We start from the raw sequence: 20,116 nt of genomic DNA on the forward strand, positions 1-20,116 counted from the left end.
GTGCTGGGTACAGGCGTGGGACAGTCCTAGGGACAGGGTGGGGACAGCCCTGGGACGGCGCTGGGGGCAGCGTTGGGGACAGTCCCGGGACACTGGTGGGGTCAGTGTTGGGGACACTGGTGGGACAATGCTGAGGACGCTGCTGGGGACATCCAGGGCGGACACCCAGGTGAGTTGGGGACACCCAGACAAGTGGGGACCCCCAGCCCCTGTCCCTTTGTCCCTTGTCCCCGGGCCGTGCCCCCCGAGGGTCCCCCCATGCCCAGGCTGTGAGTGCCACCACCCCCTGCCCTGGCCCTGGGGACACCAGCGGGTGGCCGGGGTGTGTGACACTGGGGACTGCCGGGGGTGTGACACTGGGGACAGCGGCTTTGTGCCACTGGTGTGGCACCTGTGGGAGCCAGGGACCCCAAATGGCACCCAGGGACACCCCAAATGGCACCCAGGGACACCCCAAATGTCACTCAGGGACACCCCAAAACTCATCCAGAAACACCCCAAATCTCATGCAAGAACACCCCAAAATTCACCCAGGGACACCCCAAATGTCATCCAGGGACACCCCAAAATCCATCCCACCCAAAATTCATTCACCCCAAAATTTGAGGGGCACCTCAAATTTTAGCTGGGAATATTTCCCAAATTAAACTGGGGCACCTCAAAATTCAGCCGGGACATCCTGAAATTCAACCCAGAACACCCCAAAATTCAACTGGGGACACCCCAAAATCTCATCCAGGGACACCCCAAAATCTCATCCAGGAACTCCCCAAAATGCAACCAGGAACACCCCAAAACTCATCCAGGAACACCCCAAAATTCAACCAGGGACACCCCAAAATTCAACCAGGAACACCCCAAAACTCATCCAGGAACACCCCAAAATCTCATCCAGAGACACCCCAAAATTCAACCAGGAACACCCCAAAACTCATCCAGGAACACCCCAAAACTCATCCAGGGACACCCCAAAATTCAACCAGGGACACCCCAAAATTCACTCAAGAGTACCCAAAAACTCATCCAGGGACACCACAAAATTCAACTGGGAACGCCCCAAAATTCAACGGGGACACCCCAAAATTCAGCCAGGAACACCCCAAAATTCAACGGGGACACCCCAAAATTCATCCAGGAAACCCCCAAAATTCAACTGGGAACACCCAAAAATTCAACCGGAGACACCCCAAAACTCGTCCAGGAACACCCCAAAATTCCACCAGGACACCCCAAAATTCATCTGGGACGCCTCAAATTTCAGCCGGGAACACCCCAAATGTCACCCAGGGACACCCCAAAACTCATCCAGGGACACCCCAAATGTCACCCAGGGACACCCCAAAATTCAACCGGGGACACCCCAAAATCTCATCCAGGGACACCCCAAATCTCACTCAGGGATACCACAAAATTCATCTGGGACGCCTCAAATTTCAGCCGGGAACTCCCCAAAATTCAACCAGGAACACCCCAAAATTCACTCAAGAGTACCCAAAATCTCATCCAGAGACACCCCAAAATTCAACCTGGGACACCCCAAAATTCATCCAGGAACACCCCAAAACTCATCCAGGAACACCACAAAATTCAGCCAAGGATACCCCAAAATTCATCTGGGATGCCTCAAATTTCAGCTGGCAACACCCCAAAATTCAACAGGGGACATCCCAAAACTCATCCAGGAACACCCCAAAATCTCATCCAGGAACTCCCCAAAATTCAACCAGGAACACCGCAAAATTCAACTGGGAACGCCCCAAAATTCAACCAGGGACACCCCAAAATTCACTCAAGAATACCCAAAAACTCATCAAGGAGTACCCCAAAATTCAACAAGGAACACCCCAAAATTCCACCAGGACACCCCAAAATCTCATCCAGGAACTCCCCAAAATTCACCGGGGACACCCCAAAGTTCACCCAGCGGGCTGTGTCCCTGGGGGGCTCCCGTTGTCCCCCCCTCGTGCAGGGCCGGGACCACCGCGGGACCCGAGCGACCACAGGACCAGGCGGAGCTTTCTTATAAATTTATTACATAATAATAATAATAATTAATAATAATAATATAATATAAGAAACATAGATCTCTGTGGGGGATGTGTATCACAACGTCAAGGGCGGGAGGCGAATGGCCGCGCCTCCGTTGACTCCGGAGAAGGAGAAAGCTCCTCCGAAAATCCATACAAAAATTAAGGGTGAAGTCAAACTGACCCTGGGAAATTAAAAACGGAACGAAAACCCACGGGTGAGTCCGGCTGGGGGACGGGGCCGAGAGTGTGGCGGGGCCGGGCTGTGCACATGCAGCGGGCGTGAGGGCGTGGCACATGCATGGGCGGCGAGGGCGCGGCCGCCGCGGATGGGCCTGGCGGGGCCGGGGTCCCCCCCGGGAGCTGGGTGACCCCAGGGGGTTCTGCTCTTTGTCACAGTCGGGGCTACGGACGGGCGGATGGAAGGGGGGGGCGATGGCGCCGGGCTGGACAACGGAAAAATATCGACAACTTGGCGGGGGGGGAAAAAACCCCGTTGGAAGCGGGGCGCGGGGGGAAAAGAAAAGGAAAAGTGTCTCCCTTTGTACAGCGGGAAAACCCGAGTGGTGGAGAAGCCATGAGAGGAATCACAGTAACCGCCGCGGCCCCGGGGCGGCGCGGCCGGGGGCGGCGTGGCCGGGGGCGGCTCGGCCGGGGGGTTGGCGTGGCCGAGCCGTGGTCAAGGGGTCGGCGTGGCCAAGAGGCCAAGCGGTGGTCGAAGGGTCAGCGCGGCCGAGGGGCGCTCGAGGGCTTGGCACGGCCGATGGGTTGGCGTGGCCAAGTGGTCAACACGGCCAAGGGGTTGGCGTGGCCCAAGGGGTTGGCGTGGCCCAAGGGGTTGGCGTGGTCAAGGGCTGGTCAAGGGTTTGGCACGGCCAATGGGTTGGCATGGCCAAGTGGTCAACACGGCCGAGGGGTTGGCATGGCCGAGGGGATGGGGTGGTCAGAGGGTCGGCACGGCCGTTGGGTTGGCATGGCCCAGGGGTCAACACGGCCGAGGGGCTGGCGTGGCCGAGGGGTTGGCGTGGTCAAGGGGTCAGCATGGCCAAGGGCTGGTCAAGGGTTTGGCACGGCCGATGGGTTGGCGTGGCCGAGGGGTTGGCGTGGCCAAGGGGTGGTCAAAGGGTCGGCATGGCCGTTGGGTTGGCATGGCCCAGGGGTCAACACGGCCAAAGGGTTGGCATGGCCAAAGGGCCAAGGGGTGGCCAAGGGGTCGGCATGGCCGAAGGATTGGCATGGCCGAAGGATTGGCACGGCCGAGGGGTCACCATGGCCGAGGGGTCAGCATGGCCGAGGGGTCAGCATGGCTGAAGGATTGGCGTGGCCGAGGGTGCTTAAAGGGTCAGCACAGCTTCGGGGTCAGGGTGGCTGTGGGGTCAGGGTGGCTGTGGGGCCAATGGGTCTGAGGGCTGACCAAAGGTTTGGCACGGCCGATGGCTTGGCATGGCCAAGGGGTCAGTGTGGTCAAGGGGCCAGCCTGGCCAGTGGGTTGGCGCGGCCACGGCACGGCCGAGGGGTTGGCACGGCCACAGAGCTGGCGTGGCCGAGGGGTCAATGCGGCCGAGGGGTCGGCACAGCCGATGGGTTGGCGTGGCCGAGGGGTCGGCGTGACCCCGGGACTGGCGTGGCCGAGGGGTCGGTGTGGCCAAAGGTTTGGCATGGCCGATGTGTCGTTGTGACCGGGGGGTCGGTGTGACCCGGGGGCTGGCAGAGCCGGGGGTGACCGAGGGGTCGGCACGGCCCAGGGCCGAGGGGTCGGTGTGACCCGGGGGTCAGCGCGGCCGAGGGGCCAGGCCGGGGTCAGGGGTCAGCTGGGCTCCCGCTCTGCCTTCTCCCGGATGGCTTTTCAAAGGCAAGGTGGCCCTGGCGATGTCCGGAGCGGGGACGGGAGCTGGGGACACCGGGAATCGCTCCGCCCCCCGCGGGAAGCGGGGACAGCGCTTTGGGAACGGCACCGTGGGGTCCCGGCGGTGGCACCGCGTGGGTGGCCCTGGCCGCGGGCACCGGGCCACCCCGGAGCCGGTGGCACCGCGGGGCACAGGCTGGGGGTGCAGAGGGACACCGGGGGGACACGGGGGACACGGAGGGGACAGCGGGGGTCTGTGCTGGCAGCTGGAGGGGCCGCCCCGGGTGAAGCCAGTTCGCTCGGGGACCCTGATGGCCTTTTGGAAGTCCCTTGTCCAGCTCTGCCACATCGCCGTGGCAGCGCAGGGGACAGGGACGGGCAGGGGACAGGGATGGACAGGGGACAGGGACGGGCAGGGGACAGGGATGGGCAGGACAGGGGACAGGGACGGGCAGGGGACAGGGATGGACAGGACAGGGGACAGGGACGGGCAGGGGACAGGGACGGGCAGGGACAGGGATGGGCAGGGCAGGGGACAGAAATGACGAGGGCGGGGGACAGGGTGAGTGGAGCGGGGCACAGGAATGAGCGGGCTGGGGACAGGGATGACCTGATCAGGAGACGGGGATGAGTGGCGCAGGGGACAGGAGTGAGAGGGGCTGGGGACAGGGATGAACGGGTTCGGGGGACAAGGATGAGTGGCACAGGGGACAGGGATGAGCAGGGCTGGGGACAGGGATGAACGGGACAGGATGAGTGGCACGGAGGCAAGGATGAGCGGGGCAGGCGACAGGGACAAACGGGACAAGGGGACAGGGGTGAACGGGATGGGGATGAGCGGGGCAGGCGACAGGATGAGTGGCACTGGAGACAAAGGATGAGAGGGGCTGGGGACAGGGACAAACGGGACAGGGATAAACGGGACAGGGATGAGTGACACAGGGGACAAATGATGAGTGGCGAGGGGGACAGGGACAAACGGGACAAGGGGACAGGGATGAGTGGCACAGGGGACAGGGATGAGTGACACAGAAGACAAAGGATGAGAGGGGCTGGGGACAGGGACAAATGGGACAAGAATAAACGGGACAATGGGACAGGGATGAGCGGCACAGGGACAGGGATAAACGGGACAGGGGGACAGGGATGGGTGGCACAGGGACAGGGATGGGTGGCACAGGGACAGGGGGACAGGGATGGGTGGCACAGGGGACAGGAATAAACGGGACAGGGGGACAAGGATGGGTGGCACAGGGGACAGGGATAAACGGGACAGGGGGACAGGGATGAGCGGCACAGGGATAAACGGGACAGGGGGACAGGGATGGGTGGCACAGGGATAAACGGGACAGGGGGACAGGGATGGGTGGCACAGGGACAGGGGGACAGGGATGGGTGGCACAGGGGACAGGGATAAACGGGACAGGGGGACAGGGATGGGTGGCACGGGGGACAGGGATGGGTGGCACAGGGACAGGGGGACAGGGATGGGTGGCACGGGGGACAGGGATGGGTGGCACAGGGGACAGGGATAAACGGGACAGGGACAAACAGGACAGGGGACAGAGGGACAGCAGGACGAGGAGGCTGCGGGGACGCAGCGGGCAGCTCGGTGGCAGCCCCGGGCGCTCCCGGGACGGGCAGCGCGGGTGGAAGTCGCCTTCTCTGGCGTGGGGCCTGACTGGGACGAGCCGTGGTGTCCCCGCGGCGCGGGTGACACTCAGTGTTCGCCAACACAGGTACGGCTGCAGCTGCTTCAGCGGGAGCTGGGGGTGCCGGGCGGGCACGGCCGCGGCTCCGCGGGCGCGGAGCGGGCACCGCCATTTCCGCCCTCGAGGGGCGCGGAGGAGGAGGAGGAGGAGGAGGGAGAGGAAGGCTCCTCCGAAATGGCGAGAAGGCGCACAGCTCTCCGGTCCCAGAGCGAGCTTGAGCGGAGCGGTTGCGCTCCGCGGGTTCGGCCTCTCGGCGGCGAGAGGCGGCCGCGGGCGGGGGGGTCTCCGTCTCGGGGTGGCCCCAAAAAACAGCTGCGGAAGGGGCGGAGACCCGGGGACACCCGGCGGGACGGCGCCGGGCTGCCCGCGCTCAGGCCACCACTGTCACCTTCCACCCGCGCCCGTGGAGCGGGCGGCGCTCGGCGGAGCCCGGGGGGACACCGGGGGGGGGCTCCGCGAGGGGACACCGGGACACCGGTGACACCCAGGGGACACCGAGAGCGCCGGGGGCTGCCGGGGGCTGCGGGGAGGTGGGGAGGGAGGGAGGGGAAGGGGTGGGACGGGGGGAGGGACAGGGCAGGGAGGGCAGGCAGGGGGTCAGCGCCAGGCAGGGTGGGCAGGGGGGTCAGGCAGGGTTGGGCAGAGCCAGGCAGGGTGGGCAGGGGGTCAGCGCCAGGCAGAGTGGTCAGAGCCAGGCAGGGTGGGCAGGGGGGTCAGCGCCAGACAGGGTGGGCAGGCAGGGTGGTCAGTGCCTGGCAGGGTGGTCAGGCAGGGTGGTCAGTGCCTGGCAGGGTGGTCAGTGCCTGGCAGGGTGGGCAGGGGGTCAGTGCCAGGCAGGGTGGGCAGGCAGAGTGGTCAGTGTCTGGCAGAGCGGTCAGTGCCAGGCTGGGGTAGTCAGGGTGGCCAAGCAGAGTGGGCAGGCTGAGTGGTCAGTGCCTGGCAGGGTGGGCGATGCCAGGCAGAGTGGTCAGGGTGGTCAGTGCCAGGCAGGGTGGGCAGAGTGGTCAGGGTGGTCAGGCAGGGTGGTCAGTGCCAGGCAGGGGTGGGCAGGGTGGGCAGGCAGGGTGGTCACGGTGGGCAGTGCCAGGCAGGGTGGTCACGGTGGGCAGTGCCAGGCAGGGGTGGGCAGGCAGGGTGGGCAGTGCCAGGCTGGGGTGGTCAGGGGGGTCAGTGCCAGGCAGGGTGGTCAGGGGGGTCAGTGGCAGGCTGGGGTGGTCAGTGCCAGGCAGGGTGGTCAGGGTGGGCAGGCAGGGTGGTCACAGTGGTCAGTGCCAGGCAGGGTGGTCAGGTGGGCAGTGCCAGGCAGGCTGGGCAGTGCCAGGACGTGCCGAGGGCCAGCACAGGGGACGAGGGTGGCCCAGCCGGGACCAGCGCTGGCCGCGCAGGGCCTTGGCCAAGCCGAGCGCTCGCGAGGGGCTCCGAGGGGACCCGCGTGTCCCCAAGGCGGGGACAGCCAGGTGCCAGGCGCGGGGTGGCGCGGCCAAAACGGCCACGATCCCCGGGAAGGGACAGGCGGAGGAATTCCCGGGAATTCCCCAATCCCGCAGCTGGGGAAGGAGCCCGCGCCATGGCACCGGGACGTGCTCCGCCCGCCGTGCGACATTCCGGCACGCGACATTCCCGCATGCGACATTCCCGCGTGCGGCATTCCCGGCGTGCGGCATTCCCGACGTGCGACATTCCCGCGTGCGGCATTCCCGGCGGGATGCGGAGGGGCCGGGAGCAGCCCGGGATGCGCGGCGGGACTCGGGACAGCGCCGGGAGGTGGCGGAGGGACAGGACACGGGGACAGGGGGGACACGGAGCGGAGGGGGCCGGGGGAGGCACAGGAGGGTGGCACGGGATTGTCTGGGGTGGGATTTGGGGTGGAATCTGGGGTGGAATCTGGGGTGGAATCTGGGGTGGGATTTGGGGTGCGATTTGGGGTGGAATTTGGGGTGGAATCTGGGGTAGGATCGGGGGTGGGATTTGGAGTGGGAGCTGCCAGCCTGTCCCTGTGCCCGGAGTGTCCCGGCAGTGCCGGACACAGCGGGGACACTGAGTGAGGGTGGCACCGCCCGGGTGAGGCGGGTGGGGATGGATTTGGGGGAGATTGCACAGGGTGGGGTGGATTTGGGGGCACAGGGTGGGATGGATTTGGGGGGCGCAGGTGGGATGGATTTGGGGGCGCAGGTCGGGTGGATTTGGGGGGCACAGGTGGGGTGGATTTGGGGGATGTGGGTGGGGTGGATTTGGGGAAAGAGTGGGATCGATTTGGGGGATAATGGTGGAATGGATTTGGGAGAGATTGCACGGGGTGGGGTGGATTTGGGGCATTTGGGGACACAGGTGGGGTAGATTTGGGGAAAGAGTGGGATGGGTTTGGGGAAAGAGTGGGATGGATTTGGGGGAGATTGCACAGGGTGGGGTTGGATTCACGGGAGTTGGGTGGGATGGATTTGGGGGCACAGGTGGGGTGGATTTGGGGGGCACGGGTGCGATGGGTTGAGGGGACACGGGGGGATGGATTTGATGGAGATTGCACAGGGTGGGATGGATTTTGGGGGCACGGGGGGATGGATTTGGGGGACACGGGTGAGATGGATTTGGGGGAGTTGGGTGGGATGGATTTGGGGGAGATTGCACAGGGTGGGGCTGGATTTGGGGGATTTGGGTGGAATGGATATGGGGGGCACAGGTGGGGTGGATTTGGGGGCACAGGTGGGATGGGTTTGGGGGACAAGGGTGGGCTGGATTTGGGGAAAGAGTGGGATGGGTTTAGGGGACACGGGTGGGATGGATTTGGGGGATAAGGGTAGGGCTGGATTTGGGGGCACGGGTAGGATGGATTTGGGGGAGGTTGCACAGGTGGGATGGGTTTAGGGGATAAGGGTGGGGCTGGATTTGGGGGCACAGGTGGGATGGATTTGGGGGATAAGGGTGGGGCTGGATTTGGGGGCACGGGTGGGATGGATTTGGGGTCCCGGTGGGAGGGCACAGGGCGGGGCTGCGTTTAGAGGGCGCGGGAGGGCGGATTTTGGGCAGGCGCCCGTGGGCGGGGCTGGCACAGAGCATTCGGGGGGCGAGGGTGACACTTGGTGACGCAGCGGGGCTGGCAGGGCAGGTCTGGGGACACAGGCGCTGGCTTGGCGCGGGGGGAGGACGGGGATGGGACACTGGCGACATCGCGGGGGCTGCGGGGACACGGCCGAGGGGCAGGACCTGAGCTCGGCAGGGGACACCTGGCGGGCGCGGTGGCGCCCGCGGTGGCGCAGGGAGGGGTCGGGAGGTGCCGGGGCTCACCGAGCCCGGCATTCCCTGGTTTGTTTTTTTTTTTTCCCCGGGATATTTTATATTTTTCCCGGCTCGTCGCCCACCGGGCCGGCTCCGGGCCCTTCCCCGTTCCCGGCAGGGACACCGGGACGCCACCGGGGACGGGGACAGGCCACGCGCCTCCGGTGGCTTCGGGTGTCGCCACGGGGATGAGGGCTCGGGGGCGAGGAGATGGCACCGGGGACCCTCCTGGGGACAGCCCGGTGGCCTGGCACAGGGCAGGGGACATCCCGGGGACATCCCGGTGCCCCGACACAGGGCAGGGGACATCCCGGGGAGGCCCCGGTAGCCCGACATAGGACAGGGGGACATCCTGGGGACACCCCGGGGCAGCTCCGGGCCCTTTTCCCTGGCAAGGTCGGAAAGGTTCGGAGATGTTGAGGGTCGGGACGGAGCTCCCTGTCCTCCCCTCTTAGCACCAGAAGAGTTTTGTTAATGCCTTCCTGGGGGCCTCGGCTTTTGGGACCACCGAGCCCTCCCCTCCCGGCCAGCCGGGCACGCCCTGGCCGCCCCAGCCCGGGGGACACGCGGGTGGCACTGGGGGACACCGCCACCGGGGTCGGGATCCCGGCAGCGCCCCCTCCTCCCTCCGGGCTTTGTCCCCGTGGCCACCACCAGCCCTGGGACCCCCAAAATCGGGGACACGACCCCCGGGGACCTCCCTGCTGTGTGCCTGGAAGACTCGGTGTGTCCCAAAACGCAAGTTTGTTTTTTTTTTTTTTTTTTTTGGGTTTTTTTTTTTTTTTTGTATTTTTTGTGTGTGTGTGTGTGTGGTTTTTTTTTTTTTTTTTTTTGTGATTTCTCCGAATTTTTTACAAATCCAGAGCGTCTGAAAGGAGCTGTTTCGGGGGGTGGGGAGTTTTAGGGGTTTTTTTGTGGTGTGTTTAAAAAGACTTTTTCACATTCATTCAGTCGCTTAAAAACTCCCAGGAGCCACGGGCGTCCCGGGAGCGTCTCCTCCAGTCCAGAGACAGGAATCGTTTTAGGAAAATCCTAACAAAAACCCAGGTGGCTATAGCTCTGGAGATATAGATATATAGATACTCTCTCTTTCCAAATATAGAGCTGCTTAAAAAGATGCAAAACCAGGGATGAGCAGGATTTTGGGGGGGCCGGAAGGGGTGTGTGTGTGTGTGTAGGGGCGGGAGGGGAGGATCCTGTAATTCGTTATCTCGTGGGGCTTATCAGCTGCTCTCTAGATAAATGCACGGAGATTAAATAATTTCCCACCAACGCTTTTCCCCCCTTCGGAAAAAACAAGACCCCCAAGCCCAGAGGAAATCAAACCTTTCCCACCCCCCGCCCCCTCCCCTCTAAACGTTGCCAAAGCTTTTTTTTTTTTTTTTTTGTGTTTTTTTTTTTTTTTTTTTGCTGCGGGATTCGTCCCCCCCCAGCCTCCCGACATTCCCAAACATGCTTCGATCCATGCGCTCCTCGCTCCCTCTCACCCGGCCGGGGCAGCAGCTCAGAGTCCGGGGGGGTCCGCCTGGCGGGGGGGGGGCTCTTCTGGCACGGCCTGGCACGGCTCGGGGTGGCACGGCCGCCGCTGGAGCCTTCCCGGCCCTTCCTTCCTTCCTTCCTTCCTTCCTCCTTTCCTTCATCCTTCCTTCCTTCCTTCCTTGCTTCCTTCCTTGCTTCCTTTCTCCGGGAGCGCCGCCGGGATGGCCCCGCTGGAGCCGCCGCCTCCGAGCCCGGTGGGGACACCTGGGGGGGACCTGGGGCCATCCCCGGCAGGGACACCTGGGGGGGACCTGGGGCCATCCCCGGCAGGGACACCTGGGGGGGACCTGGAGCCACCCCCGGCAGGGACACCTGGGGGGGACCTGGGGCCACCTCCTGGCAGGGACACCTGGGGGGGACCCGGGGCCACCTCCTGCAGGGACACCTGGGGGAGTTCAGGACCCAGGGCCACCCCCTGGCAGGGACACCTGGGGGGGACCCGGGGCCACCCCTGGCAGGGACACCTGGGGGAGTTCAGGACCCGGGGCCACCTCTTGGCAGGGACACCTGAGGGGGTTCAGGACTCGGGGCCACCCCCCTTGGGGGGACCCGGGGCCAGCTCCTGGCAGGGACAATTCTGACCCTGCTGGGGACGCTTGGAGGGGTTCAGGACCTGGTGCCACCTCCTGGCAGGGACACCCGGCATGGTTCAGGACCTTGGGCCACCTCCAAGCCCGGCAGGGACAACTGTGACCCTGCCAGGGACACCTGGGGGGGGGAGGTCAGGACTTGGGGCCACCTCTGACCCTGCTGGGGACACTTGGGGGGTGTCAGGACTTGGGGCCACCGCCCGGCAGGGCCACCTGGGACTCGTCAGGATCTTGGGGCACCTCCGAGCCCGGCAGGGCCACCCGGGAGGTGCCACCTCCGCAGGTGCCACCCGCCTGCTCCGGCCAGGCCGCGTCGCCCCCGAGGTGCCACCAGCGCGGCGCGTCCCCGCGTGTCGCCGGTGCCACCCCGGGGCTGGGGCCACACGGAGCGATGTCCAGGCCGGCCTCTCCGGGAGAACGGGAGCGAGGAGGAATTTCATGCAACATTCCCGGGCCGGAGGCGGCGCGGGGCCGGGGCGGGAGCGGGCGGGAGCCGGGGACGGGGGGGGGGGGGGCGGCTCCACGCCCTCAGTGCAGCGCTCGGAGAAGGAGAAGGAGAATCCCGGTGGGTTTTCTTGGCTTGGGAATGCCGCCCCGCCCTTCCCACGGCGGCTCCGGGCGCGGTCAGCTGTCCACCAGCTGCTTGAGCGCCCGCTCGATGTTCATGCGGTGCCCCACGCGGGTCACCCCCAACTCCACGAAGTCCTCCTTGGTCAGGGCGGGCAGGTGCGTGCCCTCGATCTCGTGGTCCTCGAACTTGTCCCGGTGCTCCACCAGGTTGATGCTCTCCAGCCAGTCCCCCACGTCGTACTTGTTCCACAGGTGCAGCGGCTTCTGCATGAAGGGCCGCGGCGGGTGCAGCGTGTGCAGCGGCGGCCCCGGCGACGGCGACGGCGACGGGGAGCGGCTGCGGGCGCTGACGCTGCGGACCACGAAGCGGACCTCCTTGGGCTCGTGGGGGATGGAGAGGCTGGAGGATTTGAGGATGGTGGGGGGCGTCAGGCCGTAGGGCCGGACGGTGCTGAGCGGCTCCGGCCGCTCCAGCGCCGCGGGTTTGACGGGGCTGGGCGTGCGGCGGGTGACGGGGTAGCGGCTGCCGGGCCGCACGGTGAAGGTGGTGCCGGAGCTGCGCTGGGAAATGGTGCTGAGTTCTCCTAAACTACTGAAAAGTCTGCGGAGAGAGCGGGGAGGCGGGGGGGGGGGGGAAAGAGAGGAGAGGGAAGGGGTGAGGCCGGGTTTGGGAATGGGGACACGAATCCAGCGGGGTCGGGGGGCGGGTACACAGGGTGGGGACGCATCCCGAAGATTCCGGCAGCGCCTCCAGGCTGGGGATTCCCGGCCGGTCCTGCCCTCCTGGCACGGCTCTGCGCCCCACAAGTGTCCCCAGCCCTGGGGACGAGGACCTTGTGCCTCGTCCTGCCCCGTCCCCCCCGTCCCGTGCTGATCCCACATGGAATGGGAGCGACCCAGCGGAGAAAAGCTGGGAGAAGAGGGAACTTTCCAGCATTTTCCCGGGCTGGGGGAACCCTCTGGACACCCCTGGTGACGGTCACCTGGTGGCCAGGGGTGGCCGGGCCGGTGTCCCCCTGGCGCTGGGACATGTGGGACCCCCCTGGCTGTGCCACCGTGGGAATCTTGGATGGGGACAAAGCTCCTCAAAGCGGTGCTGTCCCCTTGGCATTGTCCCCATCCTGCCATTGTCCCCGAGGGATGGACAGGGAATGGGGAAGGAAAGGGATCTGACACCTGGATGAATCCAAGAAAATCAGAGTCCTCTGCTCTGGACAGGCTGGGAAAACTGGGAATGTTCCCCTGGAGAAGGGAAGGATGCAGGGAGAGCTTCCAGCACATTGCAGGGGCTCCAGGAGAGCTGCAGAGGGACTGGGGACAAGGCCTGCAGGGACAGCACACAGGGAATGGCTGCCAGTGCCAGAGGGCAGCCATGGATGGGATCTTGGCCATGAGGAATTCCTGGCTGGGCTGGAATTGCCAGAGCAGCTGGGGCTGCCCCTGCATCCCTGGAATGTCCAAGGAAAGGTTGGACACTGGGGCTGGAGCAGCCTGGGACACTGGGAAGTGTCCCTGGATGGGTTTTGAGGTCCATCCCACCCCACCCCACCCCATCCCTACTGCTCCACTTGTCCTCAGAGCTATCCCATAAACTTCCCACATCCCGGTGCCTCAGTTTCCCTGCCCGGCCTCCCATCTCAGCTCCCTCCTGGAAAACCAGGACGCTCTGGAATGCTGCTGGGATCCACCACTGCCACCTCCTGCTTTTGGGAATGCTGATGAGCTCCAAGGATCCCACAAATCCACGGCTCCGAAGGGATGAGCTGAACGTGGCTGAAGGTCTGCAGGATGAGCCCCATTCCCGACAATTCCCATTTTTGAGCCACATTTCTGATAATTCCCATTTTTCTGCTTTCCTGGCACAGCAGAGGAGGAATCACCTTCGGGAAGCTCTGACAGGGAAAAGATGGATGACCTGGGATGATTTGGATTGTTCTGGGATCGCTGGGGTCTTTCCTGCAGTTATTCGGATCATTCCTGGGATCGTTCCTGGGATCATTTGGATTGTTCCTGAGATCATTGGGATCATTCCTGGGATCGTTCCTGGGATCATTTGGATTGTTCCTGAGATCATTGGGATCATTCCTGGGATCGTTCCTGGGATCATTTGGACTATTTCTAGGATTGTTCCTGGGATCATTTGGATTGTTCCCGAGATCACAGGGATCGTTCCTGGGATCGTTCCTGGGATCATTCCTGGGATCGTTCCTAGGATCGCTGGGATTGTTCCTGAGATCAGTGGAATCATTCCTGGGATCGTTCCAGGGATCATTTGGATTGTTCCTGGGATCGTTCCTGGGATCGTTCCTAGGATCATTTGGATCATTCCTGAGATCAGTGGAATCATTCCTGGGATCGTTCCAGGGATCATTGGGATTGTTCCTGGGATCGTTCCTGGGATCGTTCCTGGGATCGTTCCTGGGATCATTTGGATCATTCCTGGGATCACTGGGATCTTTCCTGCAATTATTTGGATCACTCCTGGGATCGTTCCTGGGATTGTTCCTGGGATTGTTCCTGGGATCATTTGGATCATTCCTGAGATCACTGGGATCATTCCTGGGATCGTTCCTGGGATCATCTGGATCATTCCTGGGATCACTGGGATTGTTCCTGGGATCATTTGGATCATTCCTGGAATGTCTGGGATCACTCCTGGGATCATTTGGATCACTCCTGGAATGTCTGGGATCACTCCTGGGATCATTTAGATCATTCCCTGTTCCTTGGTGAGGCTCCTGTGCGGCTGCTCCGGTGTTCCGTGGTGGAACCTCAAACCCTTGGAATTGTCTCCCACAATTCCCGTTGCAGCTTCCAAAGGGGTTGTGACCCCACCCACCTTTCTCCGACCTTGGTGTGGACCTGTTCCCAACTTTCCTTTGGATCTTCCTCCAAATCTTCTCCCAGTTTTCCCATGGACGTTTTTCCAGTCTTCCTATGGATCTTCCATCCAACCTTCCTATGGATCTTCCTGATTTTCCTATGGACATTTCCTGGCCTTCTACAGGTCTTCTCCGACCTTCCTGTGGGGTTTTCTACAACATCCCGGTGGAGGTTTTCCCAACATTCCCAAGGACCTTTCCCAACCTTTTCAAGGATCTTCCTCCGACCCTCCCATGGATCTTCCTGTGGGATCTTCCTTCCAATGGATCCTATGGATCTTCCTTTTGATGGACCTTCCTCCAAAGCTGATCCCAAACACAGCCCTAACCCTGAGCCTAACCCTAATCCTAGCCCTGATCTAAATCCCGACCCTGACCCTAATCCTAGCCCTGATCTTAATCCCGACCCTGACCCTGATTCCAACCCTGATCCTGATCCCGACCCTGACCCCAAGTGCAAAGCTGATCCCAGCCTTGACTCTGCCCCTGATCCTGATCCTAACCCTGGCTCCAATCCTAGAGCTGAATCTGACCCTAAACTTAACCTTAACCTTGATCCTAACCCTGAACCTAAACCTGGCCCTAACCTTGACTCCAAATTAACCTCAGCCCTGATCCTGATTTTGATCCTGGTCCCAGCCCTAATCCTGACCCCAGCTTTAACCCTGATCCTAAACTTGTCCTAATCCTGACCCCAGCTTTAACCCTGATCCTAAACTTGTCCCTAATCCTGACCCCAGCTTTAACCCTGATCCTAAACTTGTCCCTAATCCTGACTCCAACTTTAACCCTCATCCTAAACTTGTCCCTAATCCTGACCCCAGCTTTAACCCTGATCCTAAACTTGTCCCTAATCCTGACCCCAGCTTTAACCCTGATCCTAAACTTGTCCCTAATCCCGATCCCAGTTCACAGGTGACCCTAACCCTGATCTGGATCCTGATCCCAATCCTAATCCTAACCTTGATCCAGACCCTGATCCCAACCCTGATCCTGATCCCAATCCTCACCCTAACCCTACCCCTGGCTTTTCCTGGGAGCTGGGCAGGGGTTCTGGGAACCAGGCAGGGATTCTGGGAAGTGGCCAGGGATTCTGGGAAGTGGGCAGAGATATTGGGAGCCAGGCAGGGATTCTGGGAAGTGGCTAGGGATTCTGGGAGCTGGGCATGGATTCTGGGAAGTGGCCAGGGATTCTGGGAAGTGGCTAGGGATTCTGGGAGCTGGGCATGGATTCTGGGAAGTGGCCAGGGATTCTGGGAAGTGGGCAGGGATTCTGGGAGCTGGGCAGGGATTCTGGGCAAGGATCAAACACTGTCCGAAGTTTTCCTGATCCCGGTCACTCCGGTGGATGGGATGTGGCCATCCCAAAGGATCCAGGAGCAGGTGTGGGAGCAGGACACGGAATTCCTGCTGTCCAGAACCCGGGAGCTGTGGGATGAGCCCCGGGAGAAGCCCAGGGATGAGCCCCGGGAGAAGCCCAGGGATGAGCCCTGGGAGGAGCCTTGGGATGAGCCCCGGGAGGAACCTTGGGATGAGCCCAGGGAGGAAACTTGGGATGAGCCTGGGAGGAACCCCAGGATGAGCTTTGGCATGAGGCTGGGAGGAATTTTGGGATAAGCCCTGGGATGAGCCCAGGGAGGAACCTTGGGATGAGCCCAGGGAAGAGCCCAGGGAGGAACCTTGGGATAAACCTCGGGATGAGCCCAGGGAGGAACCTTGGGATGAGTCCTGGAATAAGCCCTGGAATGATCCACAGGATGATCCAAGTGCCCCCAGTGCCAACACAGGGGACAGTTCCCCCTGGTGTCCCCCAGATATCCTGAATTTCCGTGACACCGGTGCCGGGATTGAGGGGAGGAATCCACGGCTGGATCCGATGGGATGAGCCCACCCCCCGGCTGAGAGGAGCCTCCGGAACGACCCCGCTCCGGGTGTTCCCGGAAAGGTCCGGAGCAGGCCGGGAGCTTCCGAGCATCCCACGCCTCTGCTCCACCCGGGAGCAGAGCAATTCCCTGGGAATGGCATCCAGCAGCCGTCGGGAAAGCGGGAACGCGGCCCCCGGCATTCCCGGAGCATCGGGATCCGGCGCCGCTCTCCCGGGATGGGGCCGCGGCCTCGGGAGTTCAGCGCTCGGCAGAAAAGGACAAGGAAAAATCAACCGGGAACGGCTCCGGGAGCCGGGACACGGATGGAGCCGGAGCTCCGCACACGGAACGGGACACGAGGATGGGACACGGGGACAACACGGAGGAAGCACAACCAGGAGCACAGAGCCGGCCATGCACGCTGGGAAATTCCCAGGGGGAATTCTCCGGCCCTCCCAATCCCATGGGTTGCCCCTTCCACTCCAAGGGAGCTGGAGTGGGAACAGCTTTTCCCGGGATCCCGCTGCTGTCCCATCCCAGGCTGGGGAGTCCTTCCAGAGCTTTTGGAAGCCACTGGGATATCCTGGAATCATGGCTGGCGAAAGGGGAATCCCTGGATCCCGATTTTCCTGCTGCGGCCTCAGGTGACTTCCCTGGGGGATTGGGATGGAGCAGGATCCCAGGAGCTCCCACCTCTGTCTCATGGAATTTTGGCTCCAGAGTGGGACCCGGGACCTCCCCACCCTGGGGAATTATGGATGGATCCCAGTGCATCCATGGTTTGCTGGGATTGGAATGGGGATGCTCCACTCCCCTTTCCCGGTGTCCTTCCCAGGGTCTTCTCCACCTTTCCCAGAATCTCTCCCACCATTCCTGGGGTCTTTCCCACTTTTTCTGGGATCCTTTCCCCCTTTCTGGGATCTCTCCCACCATTCCTGGGATCTCTCCCACCTTTCTTGGAGTCTCTTCCAAGATCCTTGAGACCTCTCCCACCCTTCCTGGGATCCTCTCCCACTTTTCCTGGTGTCTCTTCCACCTTTCCTGGTGTTCTTCCCTACACTTCCTGTGTTTTCCCACCTTTCCTGGTGTTTTTCCCACCTTTTCTGGGATCTTTTCCCACTTTTCTTGGGGTCTCCCACCTTTCCTCTTCCCACTTCCTGGTGTCTTTCCCTCCCTTCCTGGGATATTTTCCATCCTTCTGGGGTCTTTTCCGACTTTCTTGGAATCTCTCCCACCTTTCCTGGGATCTCTCCCACCTCTCCTGGAGTCTCTTCCAACATCCTTGAGACCTCTCCCACCCTTCCTGGGATCCTCTCCCACCTTTCCTGGCGCCCTTCTCTTTTCCCACTTCCTGGTGTCTTTCCCTCCCTTCCTGGGATCTTTTCCATCCTTCTGGGGTCTTTTCCACCTTTCTTGGAATCTCCCCATCTTTCCTGGGATCCTTTCCCCTCTTCCTGGTGTCTCTCCCACCCTTCCCGGACGACCGAGCTGCTCCGGGATCTCCCACCCCTATCCCAGCCCACGGCCCCGATCTCCCGGGATCCCGACGGGAATTTCCTCAGCAGGAACACCAGCGGGAAGAGCCGGACACGCCACCACAGCACAGGGACAGGGCCATGCTCCCGAGGGACGCGCACATCCCGGAGCCGGCGCCGCTCCCTCCGGCCGCTCCCGAAACCTCGGGAACGCCGGCGGGAGCGGGGGCGGCAGCGGGGACGGGGAAGAGACAGGTGAGGAATGGGACATTCCCGGTGGGATGGAGCTATGGAATGGGAACGTGCTCACTTACACAACTCGCCCACCCTCCGGAGGCCAGAGGCGGATCTAGGACAGAGCAGCGGGACATGCACATGGAAGCAGGAAAAGAGGCAATGAGAGAAATGTTAGCTCCGGTCCGGGAAGCGCCACACGGAAAAGAAGCCACCGGACGTCGATCCCGAGGGATTCGGGGCCGGGAGAACCGCGGGAATCGATCCGGCCTCGGTGTTCCCTGAGTGGAGACCCCCAGCTGGGTTTGGGGAGAGGGGGGGGATTGGGAATGGGGGAATGGAGGGGGTGGGAATTGGAATTGGGGGGAGATCGGGATGGTTCCCGTGGGATGGGCGAGGGCGTGGCCGGCCGGGAATGGGGCGGTTGGAATTGCATGGATTCAGCCAAAGCCTGGAGGGTTGGACAGCGACAGAGCTGCTGGGAGGGCTGGGAAAAGAGGGAACAGGGGTTTGGGAAAGGAACAGGGATTTGGGAAAGAGGAATTTGGGAAAGGCAGGGAAATGGGAAATGGGGGGATTTGGGAAGGAATGGGGAATTGGGAAAGAGAGGAAATTGGGAAAGGCAGGGATTTGGGAAGGAGAGGGATTTGGGAAAGGCAGGCAAATGGGAAATGCAGGGGATTTGGGAAAGATCGGGGATTTGGGAAAGAGAGGAAATTGGGAAAGGCAGGGATTTGGGAAGGAGAGGGATTTGGGAAAGGCAGGGAAATGGGAAATGCAGGGGATTTAGGAAGGGTAGAGATTTGGGAAGGATCGGGGATTTGGGAAAGAGAGGAAATTGGGAAAGGAAGGCAAATGGGAAAGAAGGTTTTGGGAAAGGCAGGGAAATAGGAAATGCAGGGATTTGGGGAGGAGGAGGAGGAGGAGGGATTTGTGAAGGAACGGGGATTTGGGAAAGGCGGGGATTTGGGAAAGGCAGGGATATTGGAAAGAGGGATTTGGGCAAGGCAGGGATTTGGGAAAGGAAGGAAGGAAACAACAAATGCATGAGAAAAATGCCCCACAGCCAAAACAACACCGAGCAGCCGACACAAAATTCCCAAGTTTTTCCATGTCCCCCCGGGGCTGGTGACAGTGACGGTGCCATTGGCCACCCCCAAAGGCCACGGGATGCTCCCGGGGATTCGGTGCTTCCCAGAGGGAATAACCTGTGGAAGTTCCCCGGGATCCCTAGGTTGTGCTGTTGGGAAGGAGGGAATGGCCTCATCCCGCCCGGAAAAGGACCAGGAGCTTCCAGTCTTGGAATGGCGGCTCCAAACGCCCCAAAACCCCTGGATTATTCCCAATTTTATCCCTTTCTGCACTGGAACAGGCAGGAAATGCCGGAGCTGTGCCGGGAGCGGGGACACCTCGGGAATGCCAGAAGTTGGGAGCTGCCATTGGAACGGAGTCTGGGAACATTTGGGAATGTGGATTTGGGAATTTTTGGGAAGGACGCGTGGTTATCCCCTTGGGATGTTTTTCCCAAGGGGCCCGGGCTGGAGCAGGTATGGGGAAGAGACCCAAGGGGGTCTCAGGCTCCAGCTGGGATTTGTCCGGAGCGGTTTTGGGATCCCAGTTTGGGATTGGGATTTATCCGTGAGCTCTGTCCTGGCCCTTCTCGGAGCAGGGACAATCCGGAGCAATCCCGGCATCTGGGAAGCTCCAGCAGGGAGCTCTGGCAGGGTCAGGGAGGTTGTAACTAAAATTCCTTTTTTCCTCCTCTGATCCCAGCAGGAAAAGGGGATTCCAGGCTGGAATCCATAGGAAAATTCCCAATTCCTCGAGTGCTGCCCCTGGGCCTTCCCAAGCCAATCTCTTCCCATGAGAGATCCTGCAGAACATCCGGAGCTCCCTCCTTCCCTGAACTCCACCTGGAACGGATCCCTCTGGATTTCTCCAAGGAAAAACCCTTTTCCCATGATTCCCACCTCAAGGAAAAGGTGACAAAGCCCAGTTTGATGGGAACGTGGGGACGCTTCCACTCTTCCCACTCGGAGGCTCCCTCAGGACCTGGAGCTCATCCCATGGAGCTCCAGGCAGCCCCCCCACTGCTCTTCCCAA

The 20,116-nt window shown here is 61.8% G+C and overlaps 2 protein-coding genes across 2 annotated transcripts in view; one reads left to right on the forward strand and one right to left on the reverse strand.

Annotated features, from left to right (window-relative positions):
• Window positions 1-2,021: 2,021 nt before the first annotated feature.
• On the forward strand, window positions 2,022-3,768 carry LOC119708211 (fibril-forming collagen alpha chain-like). Its single transcript, XM_038154321.1, has 2 exons — window positions 2,022-3,107; window positions 3,170-3,768. The coding sequence occupies exons 1-2, from the start codon at window positions 2,329-2,331 to the stop codon at window positions 3,336-3,338; spliced, it is 948 nt and encodes a 315-aa protein (XP_038010249.1). The 5' UTR covers window positions 2,022-2,328; the 3' UTR covers window positions 3,339-3,768.
• Window positions 3,769-11,112: 7,344 nt separating this feature from the next.
• SHANK3 (SH3 and multiple ankyrin repeat domains 3) overlaps window positions 11,113-20,116 on the reverse strand; it is a 123,780-nt gene continuing 114,776 nt past the window's right edge. The window contains exon 21 of the mRNA XM_038153588.1: window positions 11,113-12,158. Coding sequence (XP_038009516.1) covers window positions 11,612-12,158 — 547 coding nt within the window. The 3' untranslated portion in view covers window positions 11,113-11,611. The remainder of the gene's footprint in view (window positions 12,159-20,116) is intronic.

Source organism: Motacilla alba, chromosome 1A, assembly GCF_015832195.1.
Source record: "Motacilla alba alba isolate MOTALB_02 chromosome 1A, Motacilla_alba_V1.0_pri, whole genome shotgun sequence".
NCBI lineage: Eukaryota > Metazoa > Chordata > Aves > Passeriformes > Motacillidae > Motacilla > Motacilla alba.

Excerpts from the sequence above, each read along its gene's own strand:
- LOC119708211 (XM_038154321.1), top strand. The coding sequence starts at position 2,329 with ATGGGCGGCGAGGGCGCGGCCGCCGCGGATGGGCCTGGCGGGGCCGGG. Across the intron at positions 3,108-3,169 it reads GGGTTTGGCACGGCCGATGG|GTTGGCATGGCCCAGGGGTC; the intron begins GTTGGCGTGGCC and ends CATGGCCGTTGG.